This window comes from Macrotis lagotis, chromosome 2, assembly GCF_037893015.1.
Source record: "Macrotis lagotis isolate mMagLag1 chromosome 2, bilby.v1.9.chrom.fasta, whole genome shotgun sequence".
Taxonomy (NCBI): Eukaryota; Metazoa; Chordata; class Mammalia; order Peramelemorphia; family Peramelidae; genus Macrotis; species Macrotis lagotis.
In genome coordinates, this window is record NC_133659.1 from 44,262,735 (window position 1) to 44,284,858 (window position 22,124).

General features: G+C 36.5%; 1 protein-coding gene across 1 annotated transcript in view; it reads left to right on the plus strand.

The window, feature by feature from the left end:
* SYDE2 (synapse defective Rho GTPase homolog 2) overlaps positions 1-22,124 on the plus strand; it is a 91,450-nt gene that overhangs the window by 43,152 nt on the left and 26,174 nt on the right. The window contains exon 4 of the mRNA XM_074220867.1: positions 8,027-8,153. Coding sequence (XP_074076968.1) covers positions 8,027-8,153 — 127 coding nt within the window. The remainder of the gene's footprint in view (positions 1-8,026; positions 8,154-22,124) is intronic.

Below are 22,124 nucleotides of genomic sequence, written 5' to 3' on the forward strand. Positions count from 1 at the left end.
TATCTGGTCACTGGACCCAGAGGCTCCAGAGGAGAAAGTGAGTCTAGTGCCTTAATACAGTTCCCCTCACGAAAATCCAATTCACATGACATCACTTCCCTGATGTGGTCTTCTTCAGAAATGAAGGACAAATATTATAAAGCATTTTATGAATTCAAAGAAGCAAGTTTTCTTTTCTTGCCTTTTCCTCCTTCACTTTGTTTAGCCAGTAGAAAATCAATTCATTTATCAGACATGCATTACATTTGTCAGTTACTGAAAAAAAAAGATTATTTGCATAGATTGTTGAGTAAAGATGAAGTACATTTTTTTCATTTTTGTTATCTGAAATATTCTGTTATATATCTATTGCAAACTTATGTCAAGTGCCAAGGGAATGTAATTAGACAAATACTTTTTAGAATAGGAATTGCTTCTTGATATTTGGATGAATTTTTTTCATGAGTCTTTTAGTAATACATAAACTTAATTCATTGAATGATATAATTTAGATTTCTGCCATGTTCAGGGAAATACTGTTTAATAATTTATTGGTCATGATTTTAAATTATTGTTTTTTCTCAATTTTTTTAAATTTAAAAATTGATACATTTTGTTATGATACAAAGCACCCAGTCTCTTGCCTTCCCTTCCTTAAACAGTTAATTTTACTGATTATTAACAGACAGGTGTGATGTGACCTTTACTTTGGACAGTATGGTGCTGATATTGACTATATTGTATTTTGCCAGAGTTTGGTTGCCTCAACAAACTTTAATTGATTTTGTTTCTTTACTCTGCATTATTTAATGCAGATCTTCCTTTCTTTCTTGGAATTATAGTGGTATTTTAAGATCTAGGTTTAACATTTTTGGTTAAATGTCTGACAGACTAAAAAGTAATTTTCACAATTTTGCAACTGGGAATGCACTTTCCTGAATTAGACCTCCTCTCACATATGAGAGGCTTGTTTGCTACACTTGAACACTACAGATTGGCTTTCTACCAAAAAATTCGGTTAATCTTTGAAACTATCCCAGTTCTTTGGCTAAGTCTATCAGATCCTGTTAAACACAGAAAAAAAAAAACCCAATCTTTTACATAGACCTGTTTTATTTCAGGTTCTTTGCAAAACCTCTGTAATTATTTTTAAAAGAATAGTTGTATTGCATGAGATTCATGGCCTATCCAGCCTAGGATTCAGACCGAAAAATTACCCAAAGAGGTATTGTAGAAAGGAATGATGTTCTTGTTCATCATTAAATATTGTGGGAATTTGCAAATATCATTATTTTCCCCTAATAACTTGCCATGGATCTCTTAGCCATTAGTTTATTAAATCCTTTTTTTAATCTCTACTTTCAAACTTTACCATATCTTGGAGAAATGAATGCCTTAAGTCTGCTATGTGAAATGGCTATATATCAGTTTCTTAAATTTTATTTGCCTAGTGGTCAGTTCATCTAAAGACAGTCCCTTGGAACAATTCTTTTATAATCATTTTGCCTGATTGTAATTTCCTGAACTTTACTTTTCTAATAAGAATTAGTTATAAAATTTACAACATTTTAATGTAATGACATGGTTTTTATCCATCTTAAGCATCTTATTCCCCATTGGTGATTTAAAAAAAGTTTTATTTCATCTATACTTATTAATTTTTCTATTGATAGGGCAGGATAGCTTAGTTGAAACATCTATAGATTTGGAGTTGAGAGGTCCAGCTCCACCTCACCAGCTGTGTAACCCAAGGAGAACAATTTACTTTCTCTGGATCTCACTGTTGTCATTTGTAAGTTGAGGAGGACAATGCTGGTACTGTTTGCCTCATATGGCTGTTCTGAGGAACCTTTTTAAACATTTCAAGCACTATATCAATGTGAATTGTTACTAATATGGTTATCACTGTTATTTCTTGCCTTGTCTGCCTTTATGATGGAATGCTATTCTGCTGTAAGAAGTAATTAGTAGGGGGGCATCTAGGTGGCACAAGGGATAGCGCACTGGCCCTGGAGTAAGGAGGACTTGAGTTCAACTCTGGCCTTAGACACTTAATTTATGACCTAGCTGTGAGACCTTGAGCAAGTCACTTAACCCCATTACCTTGCAAAAATAAAAACAAAAACAAAAAGTAATTAATAAAATGCTCTCAGAAAAACCTGGAAAAACTTAACATGAGATGATGCAAAGTGAAATGTACTGTATAAAAATAATAGAAAAATTGTAAGATCATCAGCCATCAATGATTTGACTATTTGTAGCAATACAATGACAAACTTATGAAGAAAAATGCTGTCCATTCCCAGAAAAAGAACTGATTGTGTCTGAATACAGAATGAAGCATACTTTTTAAACTCCCTTTACTTTCCTTAAGGTTTCTTTTTTGGGGGGGGGAGCCTATATTTTCTTTCAGAGCATGACTATTATGGAAATATATATAATCATATATAACACATGTATAACAAATTGCTTGCTTTCTCAATGAGGGAGTGGGGAAGAAGGAGGAAGGGAGAGAATTTGGAACTTAAAGTGTTAAAGAGAAATGTTTAAAATTGTTTTTACATGTAACTGGGGGAGGGAAAATAAAATAACTAAATAACATTTTTAAAAAAGAAAAGCTAATATTAAAATGAGACTGAAGGGAAAAAAAGAACTACAGAGTAGTCCTCCAATGTGCCATTCTTGTCATTGCTGTTATTATTCAGTAAACACTTGTTAGGCACTAATTTGCTTATTGGCAGTGTTATTATACTATCATTGTTATTATATTTATTTTTATATTACAATTATAGATATTAATGATCATAATAGTTAACAAATGATCATGTATCTAACATTTATTCTTAGCAGACATTCTTTGGTCAGGAGGCAAAAATGTGATCAATATATTAATATGTTAAGCTCCATCGTAATTTATTTTTCAAGTTATTAAAATAATAAAATATTATTATTATTATTATTAATATTATCATCATCATCAAGTAAAGCTGTATCAGAAGAGTATAAGTTCTGACCATATTGGAAAGGCCGCAGAAAACAGGTCTAATGACTGACTAGATGTTTAAAGAATTAGTCTAGGTGAATTCAAAGAATCTCTTTACCATTGGGTTATTTTCTGCTTCAGAAGTTCCCAAGCACTGTGATTTGCTTTAGTGAAGGAGGAATGCTAACATCAACAGAATCTTGTACAGGAGCCTGTCTTTCTGCTGAGGATTCTCAAGTCTGCCTATTCTGCCCCAGTCTCTCTGCTGACTTGCAGTCTTGCATCTCCAACTCCCTGTTAGAATCTTCAAATGGATATCCAGGAGACATTTTAAACTCAAAACATGTCCCCAAAGTGAAATTATCATCTTTCCCCTGATGCTGTAGAAGAGGCAGGGAACCTCTGACCTGCAGGCCATATGGTCTGGCATGCCAAAGTAGCCAAGGCAGAACTTGAAATTCAGTAAATCTAGGAGTTTTTTAGGGTGAATTAATTAAATTTTTGACCAGAATTAAGCCCATGAATAATGTTGTAAATATTCAGATGACCCTTAGCAGAAAAAAGGTTCCCCATCTCTGCTTAGATGATTACATTGCCAGTCCTTCAGGCTCACACCCAAGAGGTCATTCTGGGTTCCTCACTACCTCTCACCTTCTATATTCAGTCTGTTGCCAAGGGCTTTCATCTTGACCTTTGCAGCATTGTTTGTATCTGCCCCTTTTCTCTTCTGCCACTGCCCTGATCCAGGCCCATACCAACTCTCACCTGGGGTATTTAATAGCCTTTTTTTTTTTTTTTTGCAAGGCAAATGGGGTTAAGTGGCTTGCCCAAGGCCACACAGCTAGGTAACTATTAAGTGTCTGAGACCGGATTTGAACCCAGGTACTCCTGACTCCAGGACCAGTGCTTTATCCACTGCGCCACCTAGCCGCCCCTTTTTGATGGGGCCCATCATATCACTCCCCATCTCTCATTCCATAAACTCCAGGGGCTTCTCTCTGCTTCTTTTAAGACCCTTATGATGGTATCATTGGACTCTTCCTGCTGGACTCCACTGGATATATGAGGACTGTCCTCTTTGGGGAGACACTGTTCTTCTGGACATGCTCAGTTGCCATGCAGAGCCCTGCTGGGTGGCATATGGCTGTGAGCTCCTATCTTCTTGGACTGTTTATCTTTCTGTTCAAAAGCCAGAGACTTTTAGAACAGCAACAGCCATAAAACCAGAAACAATGCCAGGGAAAAAACACTGCCCAGATTTTTTTTTTCTTCATTTATGGACTTGTCTATTCCTTTCCATAGAGTTTTGACTAGGTGTTTATCAGATAGCCTTTTTTGTAAGGCAGTGGAGTTAAGTGACTTGACCAAGGTCACACAGCTAGGTAATTATTAAGTGTCTGAGATGGATTTGAACTCAGGTCTTCCTGACTCCAGGGCTGGTGCTCTATTCACTGCATCACCTAGCTGCCCCCTTATGAGATATTCTTGTTGTAGATACATAAAGATGTTATACAATGGAGGAGTATTTATTTTGGCTTTGGTTTTGATTTTAATATATTTCTAGATCCTCAGGATTTTTGTTTTACATTTTGATTATACTGTTTTTAAGGAAACAGTCTTCAGTGATTCCTATCTTCCTTTCTTTGTTTGTAATAATGTGAATCCCACTAAGTATATTGGATTTTATTTTCTTCTGTTATTTTTGATGACTTGTCCACTGTGAAGCCTATTTGGTTCTTTTGCTCCAGAATCTTCCTTGTAATCTTATTTTTACAAACTTTGTATTTTATGATGGAGATCTTCAAACTTACATGTTTTGTAGTATGCTTCTTCCTCTAAATCATTAAAAAGATTTTAAATAAGAATAGTTCTAGGTACTAATCCCTAAGTGACCTTATCCTTCTCTTCAACACATGTCTTATCTTTCTATTTTTGTTTTTTGTATCTGAGCCAATTTCTTATCCATGCTGAATAGTATCTTCCCCTCCATAATGTAGCCTAGCCCCAGACCACTGACTCGACTCAATTTTGAAAATGGTTTTTTTGGTAGAACTTTGACAGAGGCTTTAAAAAGCACTCCAAATAGATTGCTTGATTCTCTTCCTCCTTATGAAGATTTGACTGTTAAGGGGCAGCTAGGTGGCGTAGTGGATAAAGCACCGGCCTTGGAGTCAGGAGTACCTGGGTTCAAATCCGGTCTCAGACACTTAATAGTTACCTAGCTGTGTGGCCTTGGGCAAGCCACTTAACCCCATTTGCCTTGCCAAAAAAAAAGCCTAAAAAACAAATTTGACTGTTACGCCTAATAGATATTTATCTTGAATTCAGTTCATTATTATTATTATTATTATTATTATTAATGATGGGAAACTAAAATGAAAGAGTGGAAGCACTTGAATCTGACTCTTTTCTTCACTTAGATAGACTTACTTATTTTTAATTTTTTAAATTTAATTTAATTTTTAAATTAATTTTTAATATTTTGAGTTTTACAATTTTTCCCCCATTCTTGCCCCCCCACAGAAGGCATTCTGGTTAGTTTTTACATTGTTTTCATGTTTTACATTGATGAGAGATTATTTGAACTTATGTTATATCTGATTCTTTCTCAGCAGAAGTGAAATTTAAGTGAATATAGAGTACTTTCCAAAACTTTTATAAAGCTGTTCTATTGAATTCTACTAATTTGTTAAAAGATTTATCCTAGTTACCTATCTGATTAGTCAATTGAAGTAAAAATATATTTTTAACATGAAAATCCTAATGGGTAGTTAAAATTATTGCCTACTTTATGCATCTTTAATAGAAAGTTTGTAGAGGAAATGGATATTTGAACATTTGTGGAAATTATAGATTGACCTAAGTGGCACTATACCATAACAGCTTTATAGCTATGTAAGTGGATTGCTATCATCACCCTTGGTTTACAATTGAGAAAACTTGGGCAAAGAGAATCGAGTGATTGGCTCAGGCACATAAAGCTAGTAAGACTCTGAGGTTGGATTTGAACTCAGAGCTTTCTGAGTCCATGCTCTGAGCTTCAGTCACAACACCATCAGTCACTTTTAATATCCGCCTCAATGGGTTATTGTGAAGTTCAAATGAAAAAAAAAACATTATTTCAGTGTTGGCTATTTTTACAAAAAGATTAATAAAGAATCCTGTGAAGCATAGTCTTGTGCCAACTTTTCAGATGAGAAGATTAAGACTGAGAAGACTGAAAGGTTATGGCATCCGAGAGTCTAGTGAAGTTCCTTTATTTGCCACATTTAGTCAAACTGCTGAGTCTTCTGACTCAGAATACTTCCCCTAGTCACTGTGCTGGTTGGTTTTCTGAAGCTATCTAGAGTGATTGTAGAAACTGTGGATTTTTGCTGCCCTCAATGAGAGTCCTCGGTGATTGTGAAGACTGGTAAAAAGTGCATCTTCCCACTTTAGTAGGTGTATGGGCAGGCCAGGGTTAAAGGAATGATGAAAAAACAGGATAATTTAACTAGTGTAAAGTTATAGAAATTATTTTCTGATTAGTATATCTTTATAGCAAAATCCTGAACCTATATGCCACAGCTTTTTAAAAGCTAAAAACCAAAAAACTTACTATTTAGTGAAAAAGGTCTATGGGTGAAAAAGAACATATGAATATGCTTGCATATTTTTAAAGTTGTTTATTTGAAAAAATGGAAAACAATTTCAATTTAAATAATTTGTCTCGACAATAATCAAGAAACTATTTGAGCACAATTTTTTTTCCTTAATGCAGTATTTTGCAATTAGGAAAAATTCATTTATAACATAAAACATCCACATAATGAACTCTAAAGTGCTAAATTAGAACAAATTATAAAACAATAAAATGGTTCTATTATGAATATCATTTTTTCCTTTTGTTTCTATATTTTATGTATATGTTATAAGCTTAGGAATAGTAAGTCACTTGCTCTTCATTTTCTGGACCCATATGTCTTCACCTTTATCTAAACAAACTGGACCAATAGTAGCATACCTAGGAGGAATTCATTTTACTTCATGGATCAGTACTCCATGGGTCCATGCCTCTTTAGTCTCTTCATCCTGTATCATTTTATCTCCTTGCCAATATGGCTTTCCTTTTCAGCTCACAAAATCAACATTATCTTTGCCTCCAGAAAGAGGGGAAAATGAATTGCCCTGTTGTTTTATCCATTAGTACATAGAACTAGACAAGAAAGATTTCAACATCATCAATAACCACATCAGCATGGTTACTAGTCTAGAGCCAGCCATCCTAGAGAATGAAGTCCAATGGATCTTAGGATCTGCTTACAATAGTGTAAATGATGGAAATTCCAGCTGAGGTATTGAAAATCCTAAAAGATGATCCTGTTAAAGTGCTGCACTCAGTTTGCCAGCAAATTTGGAAAACTCAACAGTGGTGGACTGGAATTAGAAAAGATCAGTTTACATCCCAATTCTAAAGAAGGGCAATGCCAAAAATGTTCAAATTATTGAACAAATGCATTCATTCATTTCACAAGCAAGCAAGGTTATGTATAGCCTTAATTAAATGGTAGTTTTGCAAGTGATTCCAACAGCACAAGGAATAAATCTGTATACTAAGCTTAGCACTATAGAATGAAAGTTAGTAACAAAGTATGAGGCAAGTATTTTTTTTGTTTTTCCTTGAACCAGTCTAAAGTGGATTAGTTACTGGAATGTCAAAATAACAACATTTCTATGACTGATTTACAACAGCTGTGTATGCTATACCTTAAGCAAAATATAGCAAGTTCTAAATATCTGGCCACAGGGATATTTTTTTATTACTTAGATATGGGGGAAAGGGATTTAAAGTGGATAAGATGTAGAAATCCAGAACTGTGGAAAAGATATTATAGAACAATGATTACAAATGTAAAAAGTAGGTTTCCCTGAAATACATAATCTTACTTTTGAGGAATTTTAAAGTTTAATGTCATTGGAAGATATTTGACTGTAATGTTAATGTCAGTCGTGTAGGTTATATATAGGATTTATTTTTCTTTTTATCATGTTTAACCATAATGTGGGTCCTGGTTTTATTTCCAGGTAGTAGGCCTTTACCGATTATGTGGTTCAGCAGCAGTCAAGAAAGAACTTCGAGAAGCATTTGAAAAGGATAGCAAGGCTGTTGGTCTATGTGAAAATCAATACCCAGACATAAATGTAATCACAGGTAATACATTTTCTTTTTGTTTTATAATTGTTCTTCAAAGACTATAAGAAAGCTGAAGCTCTGATTCTTTTAATACTAAATCACATGTAGGTTTATCTTGACTCTTTCTTTCTGGCTGTCATCTTTCCTTCCCTAACTTGCTCAGAGATGATAGAAGTCATTTAGTCTCATTCCCTTATTGTGTACATGTGAAAATTGAGATCCAGGTAAATTGAGTGACCTGACCAAAGTCATGAGGTCGGATGTGAACTATTGCTCTTTTTTTAATTTTTATTTTTTTAGGTTTTTGCAAGGCAAACAGGGTTAAGTGGCTTGCCCAAGGCCACACAGCTAGGTAATTATTAAGTGTCTGAGACCAGATTTGAACCCAGGTACTCCTGACTCCAGGGCCGGTGCTTTATCCACTACGCCACCCTAGCCGCCCCGAACTATTGCTCTTTCTACTGCCTTACACTGTCTTCTGATGATAGCCTTGAGATAGAGATGGCTTCTAGGAGATGAGTGCTCTTCAAGCATTTTAAGGGTTGTAGCACAAGATTTTCTTTTCCTTGACCTAAGAGGGAAAAGCTAGGAATAAGCAATGGGGGGAATTTATAAAACACAGATTTTGACTCAGTATTAGGATGAACTTCTTTAACAATTTGAGATCGCATAAAGCAGAAAAGACTGCTTCAGAAGGTGGTTTGTGATTATTTTTCAGTGAAGTCATAGAAGAAATTTCCTTTTAGATATAGTTTGAAATAAACGATTTCTGAGATCTTACTCTAAGGAAATAAATGAAGTCTTGTAAGTAAAAGAGATTGACAAGGACAAGAGAGAAACAGAACCTTGGAGATTACCTTATGGGATCAGAAAAAGGAGAAGCTAGAAAGAGACATTAGATAAAAGGGTTGAGGTATACAAGGAGAACTTGAAGAATCTAATGGAAGATCTAGAAGGAAGGGGGTACTTAGGAAGGCCTTTTGCTGTAGAAAAGCCATTAGAGAGGGCAGACCATTGAGTCTGATGGGTGATCTTTTGAAGAAATTGTTTCAGGAAATTAGAATGGCAAGGACAAAAAACAGACTTCAGGGGGTTAAAGAGCGAATGTAGTCCTTGTACCCAAGGAATCACAGAATTTCAGAGGTGGAAGGGACCTCAGAATCCATATAGTCCAGCTTTAAGTGATGGTCATTGATGATTTTTAAAAAAAGATTTTTGTCAAGGGGAACCTACTGCCATTAAAGCAAACTCATTCTACTTTTTGATAGTCAGCAAACATTTGTTAAGAATTTATTCTGGGGATGGCTAGGTGGTACAGTGGATAGAGCACCGGCCCTGGGGTCAGGAGTACCTGAGTTCAAATCTGATCTCAGACACTTAATAATTACCTAACTATATAGCCTTGGCAAGCCACTTAAGCCCATTGCCTTGCAAAAACCTAAAAATAAAAAAGAATTTCTTCTGTACCTGACACTGTGCCAGGCTCTGGGAATACAGATGTGGAAAAGGACAGTGCCTGCTCTCAAGAACTTCAGTTTAACAGAAGAAAAAGAACACAGAAAAAGAAGTTGATAACAGGGATGGGGAAGAGTATCCTGGGCAGGGGCATGATAGAGAAGTCCTGAGGAGTGCAGTCAGGTGGAAAATGAAGGGACTGCCTCGGACTCCCCTTAACTGGGACTGGAGGAGGAATTCACCTTCCTTCAGTCAGAGGTAGAATGGAGGAGTTCGGGGCTAAAGTATGACAAGTTCTTATTGTTTCCTTGTTCCAAGCCTAAATTTCCTTATTTGTAATTTCTAGCCATTGGTTAATTCTTAGCCAAACTTAATTTCTTTTTGACATGAACCATTTTTATTACTTGAAGATAGTTAGTATATCTCTACAAGGTCTTCTTTTCTCCAGGCTAAATGCCTTCAGATTTTTCAACCAATCCTCATGGCTCAGAGCCCTTTTACTCTTCTGGTCTTCATGCTATGGAGCTTCTTGAGCTTCTCAAGGTCCTACCAAAATGTGATAACGGAAATGAACCCAGCTCTCCAAACAGACCAATAGAACACAGCAGGATCTAACCTTGCAAGTTCTAGACACCCTCCTTCTCTTTGACTCTGCTTCTTTTAGCTAGTTTTGCTACCATGAAATCCCACCAGATCTTAGGTAGAGAGTCTACCCAAACTTAGGTTATTTTTTGCTTGTGTGTTGATTTTTTTGAGCAAGATATCCCTCTTAAACTTCATCCTATTCGATCTGGCATGTTGTTCTACCTTGTCACCATCTTTGTGGACCCTGATTGTGTCATACAACCTATTAGTTATCTCTCCTAGCTTTGTGTCATCTGCAGATTTGATTAACATCAAATGTATATTTGTGTCAGTCACTGATACAGGATATACAGGCAAGTAACTAACAAACAAAGCCCAAGATGAAGGATGTCATTAAAGATATCCAGTATCATGAGAAGGCAGAGGCAGGAGAGCCCAAAAGCTGTGGGAGTTCAGAGGAACACGAGATCATTTCTTACTGGGGTGGGAAAGGAGACTTTCTGGAGGAGATCAGTTTGGCTTCTGTCTTGAAGGAGAAGTTGGATTTTGATTTGCAGAGTTCTGGAGACTGAGCTTCCAGGTAGAGAAAATGATGTGAACAAAGGTATAGGATAGGGAAAGCACTGGACTCATTGGGGAATGTTGAAGTGACCATTCTGGATCTGGGTGGAGATTGGGTAAATGAAGCAAAATTGCAGGAGATACATCTTAGTGTAGGATTTAGGTAATGAGATGACTAAGGTTTATATGTGTGGCTAAAATGTTTGGAATTTATTGTTTTTGGGAGTGGGGAGACATCAACTTTACAGGCAGTGGAATAGCATGATTAAAACTGCTTGAGTGATACTAGTTTGGGGAGGGGACTTCATGGTAGGGTGATGGGGTCAAAGTTGTAGTTATAGGGGTTAGCCTCATAGAGGAGGAGGAGGAAGAGAAGAAAAGATGGATGATGATGCACCTTTTAAAGTAGAGTTGAAGGGTTGCTGAAGCGATTAGGCAGTTTTTGTATTTTCAGTAAAGTAAGAAGCAAGATGATATGCTGAGAATGAGAAGGTGGGATTGACTTCTTCAGAGGAGTGGAAAAAGTTTGGAACAGATATTGTGTAATTTGAATGGACTATGAAATGAAAGTGAATTTTATAATGACTAATTTAGTGGGTATACAATTGAGGTTAAATAGTATTTAAAATAAGATAGTATAAAGCTCCATAGCATGCTTTTCATTTGGAAATAATGATAGAAGCAAGAATACCCACGCTTTCAATAATTATAGTAAATTTTTTAAAAACCTCAACCTATTTCCATATTTCAAATTTTCAAGCAGAAAAGAGAACTTGTTTCTTTTTTTTTCCCATTTCTCCATCATTTGGAACTGCCAGCTTCTGTCCAGGCATCATTTTAGCCCCTAGGGTATAATGCTGTTTATAGATCAGCACATTAAATTGTCTTGGTTGATCTTAACATTATTATTTTTCTCTTAAATTTGTACAGAGACCTTGACCAGAAGGAGATATTCATAAACACTGCTAAGATCCTTGTTCAGCAATATGCACTTTTAAATTTGCTAGGCTATTTTTCTGCTGATGAACTGATGTCTTTATTGGAGAATATTCCTACATTTAAAGGACATTTGTTAAGATGTTAGAATGTATGTAATTTAAGACCTAAGGCAATTGAGTCCTAACACTAGAGAATTTGGCACTGCAGTCAAGAGACATCAACTGAGGAAAGAGTGTTCTAGGAGTGTTTGAGGATCAATGTTCACTCAGTTTATGACTCAGTCATTAATTCATCAAATCTAAAGTTCCAGGAAGCCCAGTTCTTTGAATCAGTGGATATTGGTAGAATGATTTCATTGGTTGGGAAATAGATACCAGAGGTCATTAAAGTAACCCATTCAAACCTGTTCTCACAACAGGAAGTAATTTTATAGGTGTTACACCTAGGAAAATATTCATAAATCCATTTGTTTCCTGATCCAGGTCAGAAATCTTGTAATAAGCGCATTGTTATGTGTCAGGCCTCCATCTAAAGATCTCTATGGGAGAGCTCGGAGACAAAGGAAGGAAAAGGCTTCATGTAGAATGTGGGGCTTTTGCAGGGACCTGAGGGGAAACTAGGAAAGCCGAGGAGGGAGAACATTCCAGACTGAAGAACAGCATTGACTGTTCCTGGAGATGGGAGGTGCTTCATGGCAGAGCCTGGGATTGTAGGGCTTATGGAGGGAAGCGGAAGATTGGAAGGAGAGGAAGGGGTCACAAAATGGGAGCTTTCCCATTGGAGGCAACAGAGAGTCACTGTGATGGTTTTAAAAGGGTGTGACTTGGTCTGACTGAGTGGGGAAGGACTGGAGTGTGGAGAGACTTGGGAGGGGAGACCCCCAGAATTGCTGTAGGGGTCCAGGTGGGAGGTAAGGGGGCGGGGGTCTGCAGCAAGGGAGAGAGGTATTTAGTGACCAAATTGTCTACTTGCTGAGCATGAGCTGGATTAAAAGGAAACTGCGAGTCTCCATTACTATATACATTAATTATAAAGGTTTGGGCTGCTCTGTGCTGAGGACAGAAATAGCTTGGATTAGTATTTAAATATCCTGGAACTTTCAGATCTGTGAAATATTGTGATAGTTTTTTTCAGTCTTAGCACTAGTAATGCATCATATACATCTATATATATATATTTACACAATTATGCATACACATATATGCACACATAGTTTATAATATGGCAATTTATAGTAATATGTTTTGGGAATGAAGTATTCAATATAAATCAGTTTTTCAGTTAATCAACTTTTTACTCCTTTAGGTGCCAAAATTTGTTTTAACTAGTTTTGATTAATGTTTTCTAAAATGCATGAAATATTTCCTTTCCTTACCAAATAGTATTCTGAATCTAATAACTTGGGCAGATCTAAGTTATTATTACAAATAGATTAATGTTTATCACGATATATTACATTAATATAAGCATTTTGGTAACATCTATAGAACCTTACTGCTTTTACAGCAAATGTTCCCTGTACGTCTCTGCTTTTATGATTTTTCTTTCCATTTTAAATAACTTTTTGTCTTCTTTCTCTGTCAGCAGTCACTCCTTGCACATGTCTAAATTTTTCCAGTCTGTTACCTTATTTTATATGTAGGTTCTATTGCTTTGTGACTTAAAGTACATGATTTGGGAAGGGATATGATAACTCTTTGATGCTTAGAGAACTTTTTCATTTATTTCTGATTTAAGACTCTATAACTGAAATAGCTTGGAGGCTGATTCTCTGTAAATAGGTTATCTTTTATAGCTAGGTTTAATTGTTTAGCATCACGTGTTATGTTACTTTGCCCTTTTTAAAAGAGAAAACAAACCAAATATTTGAGCCAATTTTTCTTCTTTATAAATCTTAGCATGTGATGTGTTCATTTTGTATTTTATAATCTGTATAATTGGGCTCCTGCCTCAGATTTCCCCTTTCCAATCCATTATTCCATGCAGCTGTTTTGACAGGGTCACTCCTGTAACCTGTGATCAAATATAGGCACTTCTGCTGGGCATAGGAAGTCTTCCCTGTCTCCAGCCCCTGCCCCCGTACCTTAGGTGAGTGTATCCCCTTAGAGCCAAGCTGCCCTCCTGGCTTTTCCTCCTCAAGTCAATAAGCATCAAATCTTTCTTAAGTGTCAGCTCCATTCTAGGCTCTGCAGTGACACATCTAGTATGTCCTCCCCTCCGCTGGGCCTGTGCCCAGGCTCCCATGGCTGTTGCTCATGCACCACCCACCTGGGGTCCTTACCATTAAAGCTCAACTATAGGGATGTGCCACCTCTTCTCTAAGGTGCCCAACTCAAACTTGAGATTTCTTTTATATTCAAATATGTGTTCCTTGGGAGGAGGAGTGTTTCCTTTGTCTTTCTTCTCTCTCTCCCTTGCAGAGATAATGCTTATTGATAAAAAGGAAGAGTGAGGTGGTTTTTGGAGGAATTTATAGGCTACTGGAGCTTTGTTGATTTGTTATTTTAACTAAAATTGTCTTAAGGAAAGAAGTCCTTTTGGTTTCCTGTGCACCAAAGGGAAGGTGGCTGCATTAATGCTGAAATGGTTAGTCCTATCTTATAAGCTTAGCCCATGGAGAGGACTGGATGTTACAGTGATGAAGCTGTATTGAGATGATGGATGGAAATGGGCTTGTGAGTCTTTATCCCTTGCTTTAGAACAGGGCTGTCCAAAATGTGGCTGCAGTGCAATCTTATGTGGCTCCCTGTGGGTTTACTGAATGCTTTAGTAAACGAAGCTGAGCTACTGCAGAGCTCTCAATAAAATGGCAAATCAAAACATAATGTCTATAGATAAAAACATTTAAAAGTAAGGTTGGTCAGCCTTGCTTTAGAAAAATGTTAACTGGCTTATTGAAGGGGCAGAGCCATGATAGAAGCATGGAGGTAGGAATTTTTTTACCCCCAAACTCCAAATGCAGTAAAATTAGGACCAACAAAATTCTAGAGGGGCAGAACCCAGAGAAAGACAAGAATAAAACAATTTTCCAGCCCAATTCAGCTTGGTAAATTTTGGGAAAGGTCTATTCTACTGGGGCCGAGATTGGAAGGAGCCACAATGTAGCCAGGGCCATTGCTGTGCTCCACTAAAGCAAACCGGCTCCAGTCTTCCAGGAATCAGCCCCCCTGGGGGCACCTGGGTCCATGGAAGCAGGAGTGGTTTCCAGCCCTTGTGGCCCAGGGCTTGCCAGAGACAGCTTGGAGAGAAGCAGGAGAATTCTGCAGCAGAGTGAGCGCAGTGCCTAGGCCAGTGCTGGCCTTCAGATAGCCCCAGGGAAATGACGGAGCCACCCAGCAGATGTTCCCAGAGCACTCAGCCCTCAGATGGTAAGGGGGTCAGGGGAGAGACTACAGAGGTCTCTCTGCTATTCCTGGGGCAAGACTCTGCTGTTTGCCCACACTCAGATCCAGTTTGCATTCTGGGTCCCCATACTACCATAGAGGAAGAGGAAACCCTCCTCATGGTTCTAGGGCAGAGGGGAGTGCTTGGGATCATCCACAGGTCAGAGCACAGGTCAGGAGAGCAGTCATACCCTCTCATAAAACCTTGGAAGAATTAAAGTCCTGGGGGGGAGGTCCAAAAAACCCCAAAAGTTTTAGAAGTGCATTAAAATCAGGTCATAGGCTGAGAAAATATGCAAACAACAGAAAAAAAAAAGAATCTGACCATAGACAATTACTTCGGTCCATGGAGGATCAAAATACACACTCAGAAGATGACAAGGTTAAAACTTCTATATCCAAAGCCTCCAAGGAAAATAGGAATTGGTCTCAGGCTATAGAAGAATCCAGAAAAGACATTGAAAAGCAAGTAAAGGAGGTAGAGGATTGGGAAGAGAAATGAGAGCAATGCAGGAGAATCATGAAAACCAAGTTAACAACTTGGTGAAAGAGATACAAAAAAATACTGAAGAAATTAACATGTTAAAAATCAGTTTTAGGTCAAAGGGAAAAAGTGATCTAAGAGGTCAATGAGGATAATAATGCCTTAAAAAGCAGAATTGGCCAGATATAAAAGAAGATAGAAAACTCTAAAGCAAATAACTCCTTCAAATGTGGATTGGAGCCTAAGGGAAGCTTATGACTTTGTGGGAAATCAAGAAACAATAAAACAAAACCAAAAGAATGAAAAACTAGTGGAAAATGTGAAATATCTCATTGGAAAAGCAACTGACCTGGAAAATAGCTCCAGGAGAGATAATTTAAAAATTACTGAACTACCTGAAAGTCATGACAAGGAAAAGAGCCTAGACTTCATTTTTCAAGAAATAATTCAGGAAAATTATCCTGATATCCTAACAGCAGAGGGCAAAAATAGAAATTGAGGGAATCCACCAGTCATCTCCTGAAAGAGATCCCCCCCCCAAAAAAAAACTCCCAGGAGTATCATAGCCAATTCCAGTAGGGCTTGGAATATGATATTCCGGAAGTCAAAAGAGCTTGGATTACAACCAAGAATCAACTACTCAGCAAAACTGAATATACTCTTTCAGGGGAAAAGATGAACTTTCAATGAAACTGGACTTTTGAACTTAACTGTTGAAATGACCAGAGATGAACAGAAAGTTTGATCTCCAAGTACAGGACTCAGGTGAAGCATAGAGGGGGTGGATGAGAAGGACTGATTATGAGGAACTTAAAGCTGTTGAACTATTTATATTCCTGCATGGGAAGATGATACTGTTAATTCATATGAAACTTCTCATTTATAAGAGCAGTTAGAAGGAGCATTTATAGACAAGGCAAAGGAGGGAACTGAATAAAATGGTATAATGTAGTGTAAAGATGGAATCAGGTGAAAAAGGGAATGTATTGGGAAAAAGGGAGAGGAGAGGAGAGGAGAGGTTGAATGCTAAGATATTTCATGTAAAAGAGTCAAGAAAAAGCTTTTGCAATGGAGTGGAAGAGGCGAAGCTGAGGGGAATTGAGTGAGCCTTCATTTTCATCAGAAATGTCTGAGAGAGAAAATAACATACACACTCAATAGAGTATAGAAAAGGGGGCAGCTAGGTGATGCAGTGGATACAACACTGGCCCTGGCGTCAGGAGTTCCTGAGTTCAAATCCGGCCTCAGACACTTAATAATTACCTAGCTGTGTGGCCTTGGGCAAGCCACTTAACCCCATTTGCCTTGCAAAAAAAAAAAAACAACCCTAAAAACCTTAAAAATAAAGAGTATAGAAATCTATCTAACCTTAGAGGAAAAAGGAGAGGAAAAAGATGGGAGGAGGATGGGGGAGGGAAGGGAGAGTGGGTATTAGAAAAGAGGGAAGATCATGGGAGAGGGTAGTTAGATACTACACACTTCTGAGGAGGGACAGGGTGAAAGGAGAGAGAGAGAGAATAGAATAAATGGGAGAGGGGAGGAATAGAATGGAGGGAAATACAGTTAACAATAGCAACTGTGAGAAAAAATATTGAAGTAACTTCGCTAATGGACTTATTTATAATAAAGAATGCAGATCATCCCAGAGACAGTCAATAGTATCTGGATACAGACTTTTCCAGGTTAGTTTTTTTCCTCTCACTTCATTTCTCTTGATGTTTCTCTATCTTTTTTAGAGGGGAGAGGGGGATTTATGTTAACTTTTGCAACAAGATTACTATAGTAATGTGAAAATAAATAAATCATTAAAAAAAAGAATATTACCTTTTTTTTTCTTGCAAGGCAAGCAGGGTTAAGTGGCTTGCCCAAGGTCATAGTGCTAGGTAATTATTAAGTGTTTTAGGCCAGATTTGAACTCAAGTACTCCTGACTCCAAGGCCAGTGCTCTATCCACTGCACCACTTAGCCACCCCGAATATTAACTTTTGAAAATGTTCATTTCTTAGGGCAGCTAGGTGGCGCAGTGGATAGAGCACCGGCCTTGGAGTCAGGAGTACCTGAGTTCAAATCTGGCCTAAGACACTTAATTAATAACTGCCTAGCAGTATGGCCTTGGACAAGGCACTTAACCCGTTACATTGCCTTGCAAAAACTAAAAAAAAAAAATGTTTATTTCTCGTAGGAAATATGAAGTGAATCACAGTATAATTGTAACATAGTTGCCCTAAAATTGGTGACCTTGGTAACCTTTGACTATTAAAAACTAGGCATTTATTGACCATATACATATTCTCTTTTTGATAGTGCTTTTAAGTAACTCCAAGAGAATCGAGTTATTTTCTTCTAAGAAATAATAGTGGAGTTTGATTTCCAAGTACAGGACTCTGGTGAACCATAGAGGGAGTGGAAGAGAAGGACTAACTATGAGGAACTTGATGATGTTGAACTGTTTGTATTCCTGCACAGGAAGAAGATATGAACTTTCTCATTTATAAGAGCTGTTAGAAGGAGCATATATATAGACAGGGCACAGGAAGGAGAATATAATGGTATAATATAGTGAAAAGATGGAGTCAATAGGTGATAAAGGAAAGTACTGGGAGGAAGGAAAAGGAGATAAAGTAGAAGCTAGGAAATTTCACAGAAGAGTCAAGAAAAGGTTTTTTCAATGGAATAGAAAGGGGGAAGGCAAGGGGGAATGAGTGAGCCTTCATTCTCATCAGAGATGGCTCAGAGAGGAAATAACATTCACACCTAATAGGGTGAGGAAATCTATCTTACTCTAGAGAAAAATGAGAAGAAAGGGATGAGATAAGTGGGAATGGAGGGACGGAAGTCAGGAATAGGTGATAGAAGAGAGGGAAGATAGAGGGAGAGAGTGCTCAGATTCAACACACTTTTGGACATGGCCAGGATGAAAGGAGAGAGAGAATAGAATAAATGAGAGTGGAGAGAAATAGAGTAGAGGTACAGCTAGTAAAGGAACTGTGGGAAAAATATTGAAACAACTTCTCTGGTGGACTTATGGTAAAGAAAGCAACTCACCCCAGAGACACAGCCAGTGAAATCTGAACAGAATGAACTACAATTTTTTTTCTCTATTCTTGAGGTTTCTCATCTTCTTGGGGGGTTATGTTTACTTTTATAGCATTCAGTTTACATCAATGTATGGAATGGAAACAATGTAGAGACTATCAGCCTTCTGTGGGGGGGAATTGAAGAATTCAGAGCCTTGCCAAAAAATGATGGATATTGTATATAATTGGAAAACAAATAAAATGTTAAAATTAAAAAAAAAAGAAATAATAGTGGAGCTAGTTGTGAGCTCCACCTAACCAACTAAATTTGGTTCCATGAATTTGTTATTAAGGGTTTGGGAAACTGATTGCTAATAATGATACTGCATCATGACTTTGCTCCACGTGAATTTGTATATCTGTTGGGAAGTCAATAAATATTTATTACATACTTGTTATTGCCAGGACAGTAATACGAATTGGATCATTGAGTAAAGTCTGAAAATCATATTATCAGTGCATATTAAAGTTCTTTTCTTAATTCTTCTAGGAGGCAAAATGTCCATCTACAATAGGAACAATATCTTAAAATCCATGAAAAAGTAATGTAAATCTTTTCCTTTGCATAGAAATGCTTATTTTCTTCCTTTTATCATTAAACTGTTCTTTATGAAGAAGGACCTTATTAGATTAAAAAATTCATCTTTTGGACAGGAAAACTATTATGAATGTTTGCTATGTTCAAACACACACATATGTATGTATATGTACTTCCCAAATAAATAGAGCTTTAATAAGTACATGTATGTGTTACTTATAGTTTATAGGTCATGTTTCTGTTTTTTTCTTTGATCTGTTGAAATTTAAATATTTTATTATTACATTTTTCCTTTCGTATATAAACTGTTTAGCTTTCTACTTTTCTTAACCAGACTTTTGATTTCATTGGTACAGGGCACTTTAATTGAGGAATTCTACTTCCCTCAATGCAAATCAGTCCTCCAAAACTTATGGTGTTGGGGCAATGAATGACATTAATTATATGTTATTTATTTATTTATTTTTAGGTTGTTGGTTTTTTTTTTGCAAGGCAATGGGGTTAAGTGGCTTGACCAAGGCCACACAGCTAGATAATTATTAAGTGTCTGAGACCGGATTGGAACCCAGGTACTCTTGATTCCAAGGCCGGTGCTTTATCCACTGCACCACCTAGCCGCCCCGACATTAATTATAGACGAAGAACATTGATTATATAAACATCAAGAAATGTGGACTATTGGGAGGAGCATAGTCATAGTTATATTATACTCCAGACTTGAGTTAGTCTTTGTCTAAAACATTCTAAACTTGTTTTATGTGTTTTTTTTTTAGTTGAGTGAGAGGTAACAAAATCAAAGAAATTTTGTAATTTTTCTAGTGTAAATTAGTACATAGAATCTTTTCCTGTAGTATACCAGACTGCCTATATAATTGTCTAATACAGAAAAAAGACCCAATTTATTGAATTTTATGGGAATTGTTTTATAATGAATGAATGTTACTAGAAAATGCATGTCTGTACTACAAAGTCAGTTTTCTATAATGCCTTCTTTCTGAATGTTATTCCCTTTTCTTAGAAGAGAAAGGAAGATATATAGCATATATCTGTCATTCTTTCCTTTAAACTTTACTTTAAACTCTTTGATCTTAGATGTTATTTTTTGGTTTGAATTTGAGTCAATCATTCAATCAGTAAACTTTTATTAAACTCTTCTTATGTAATGGACTTTGTGCTAAGTATTGGAGATAGAAAAAGAAGCAAAAAGCAGTTCCTAAGTTACTCTCAATGTAATGGGAAAGACAACAAGTAGATATATTTAAAAAGTGATATACAGGTTAAATAGGGAATAGTTAATAGGGGGGAGGCTCCAGAATTAAGAGGGCTTGGAAAAGACTTTCTGGAGAAGATGGGGTTTGAGTTGGTACTTAATGGAAACCAGAGAAGCAAGTAGGTGGTGACGGAGAGGGAAAGAATATCCCAGGCATGGGGGATAGTCAGAGAAAGTGCCCAGAATCAAGAAATGGAGCAATCTGGAGACCACTGTAATTGGATCAAAGAGTTCATGGTAGAGAGTAAGTATATAAGAAGTCTGGAGAGATAGGAGGGGGCTGTGATAAAGGTCTTTGAAAGAATCCAATTTTATATTTGATCATTGTGATCATGGTGACTTGGAGAAAGGAAATGAAGGATGGGACCAAAAAATATGTCATTATAGATTTAGAACTGGAAAGGAATCTTAAAAGTCATTTAGTTCAGTTCTCTCACTTCATGGGCAAAGAAAATGAAGCCAAGATTGGTTAAATAACTTGCCTAGGAACTCAGAAGTAGTAAACTAAAGAACTAGAAATACAAAAAAAAATCCTCTGACTCCAAATGCAGTGCACTTTCCATGGTAACTTTCTGCCTTCTAAAGAATCCTCAACAAGTTAAAGAAAATAGCACAGTATCTGATACTCTCATTACCGAGAGTATTATTGGACCAAAATCTCTCTAACCATTTGTCGTAATTGGTTATTTGTTGTGAATTTGGAATGACCAATTCAGCAAAACACTAAGTCATTCATTGGGAAATAGAAATAGCCCTGTGTGTATAAAATACTTTTTGTAATATGATTTTATCTTATTCTCTTAAACTCTTTTTTTTTCATTCTTTGACAGATTGTTGAGTTTTTTGTTTTTGTGCGTCATTGAACAAGAGTTTCAAGTTAAGGGGCTATAGTTGGTTAGAATAAGTTACCTGATATAACAAAACCAAAAACTGGGGTAGTTAGGTGGCACAGTGAATAGAAAGCCACCCCTGGAGTCAGGAGGACCTGGGTTCAAATGTGGCCTCAGACACTTAATAATTACCTAGTTGTGTGATCTTGGACAAGTCACCTTATCCCACTGCCTTGCATAATTAAAAAAAAGACCCCCCCCCCCCAAAACTGAGCTTTTGGTAGTAGTTTTTAATAAAGATCTCTCTCTCTCTCTCTCTCTCTCTCTCTCTCTCTCTCTCTCTCTCTATATATATATATATATATATATATATATATATATATAGATATATAGATATATAGATATATAGATATAGATATATAGATATATAGATATAGATATATATACATATATATTTATATATATACATATATATATAGATATAATATATTCTTTTATCTTAGAGTAATCTACCTATACTTAAATTCTTGACAGACTTGGCAGACTTTTTAATTTTTAAGAAATTTTGTCTTTAGTAATTAGGGAAAAAGAATAATTCTGTCTTATCATAGTTATATCATAATATCTGAATACTGCTATTCATTATAATGTTTAGAAGACATGGACAAATAATTCATTCATGACCTTAATTGGACCTATATGTTATATCTGAATAATGTTACTCTATATCATGTAAAACTGTTGCTATGGCTATTTTTGGGGACTATTTTCAGAGTCTGTTGTCCAGACTATGAATTGTATTTGAAATGGCAATCTACAGAGCTTGTTCATCAGTGTGGGACAATCACTACAAATGGACATGCAGTG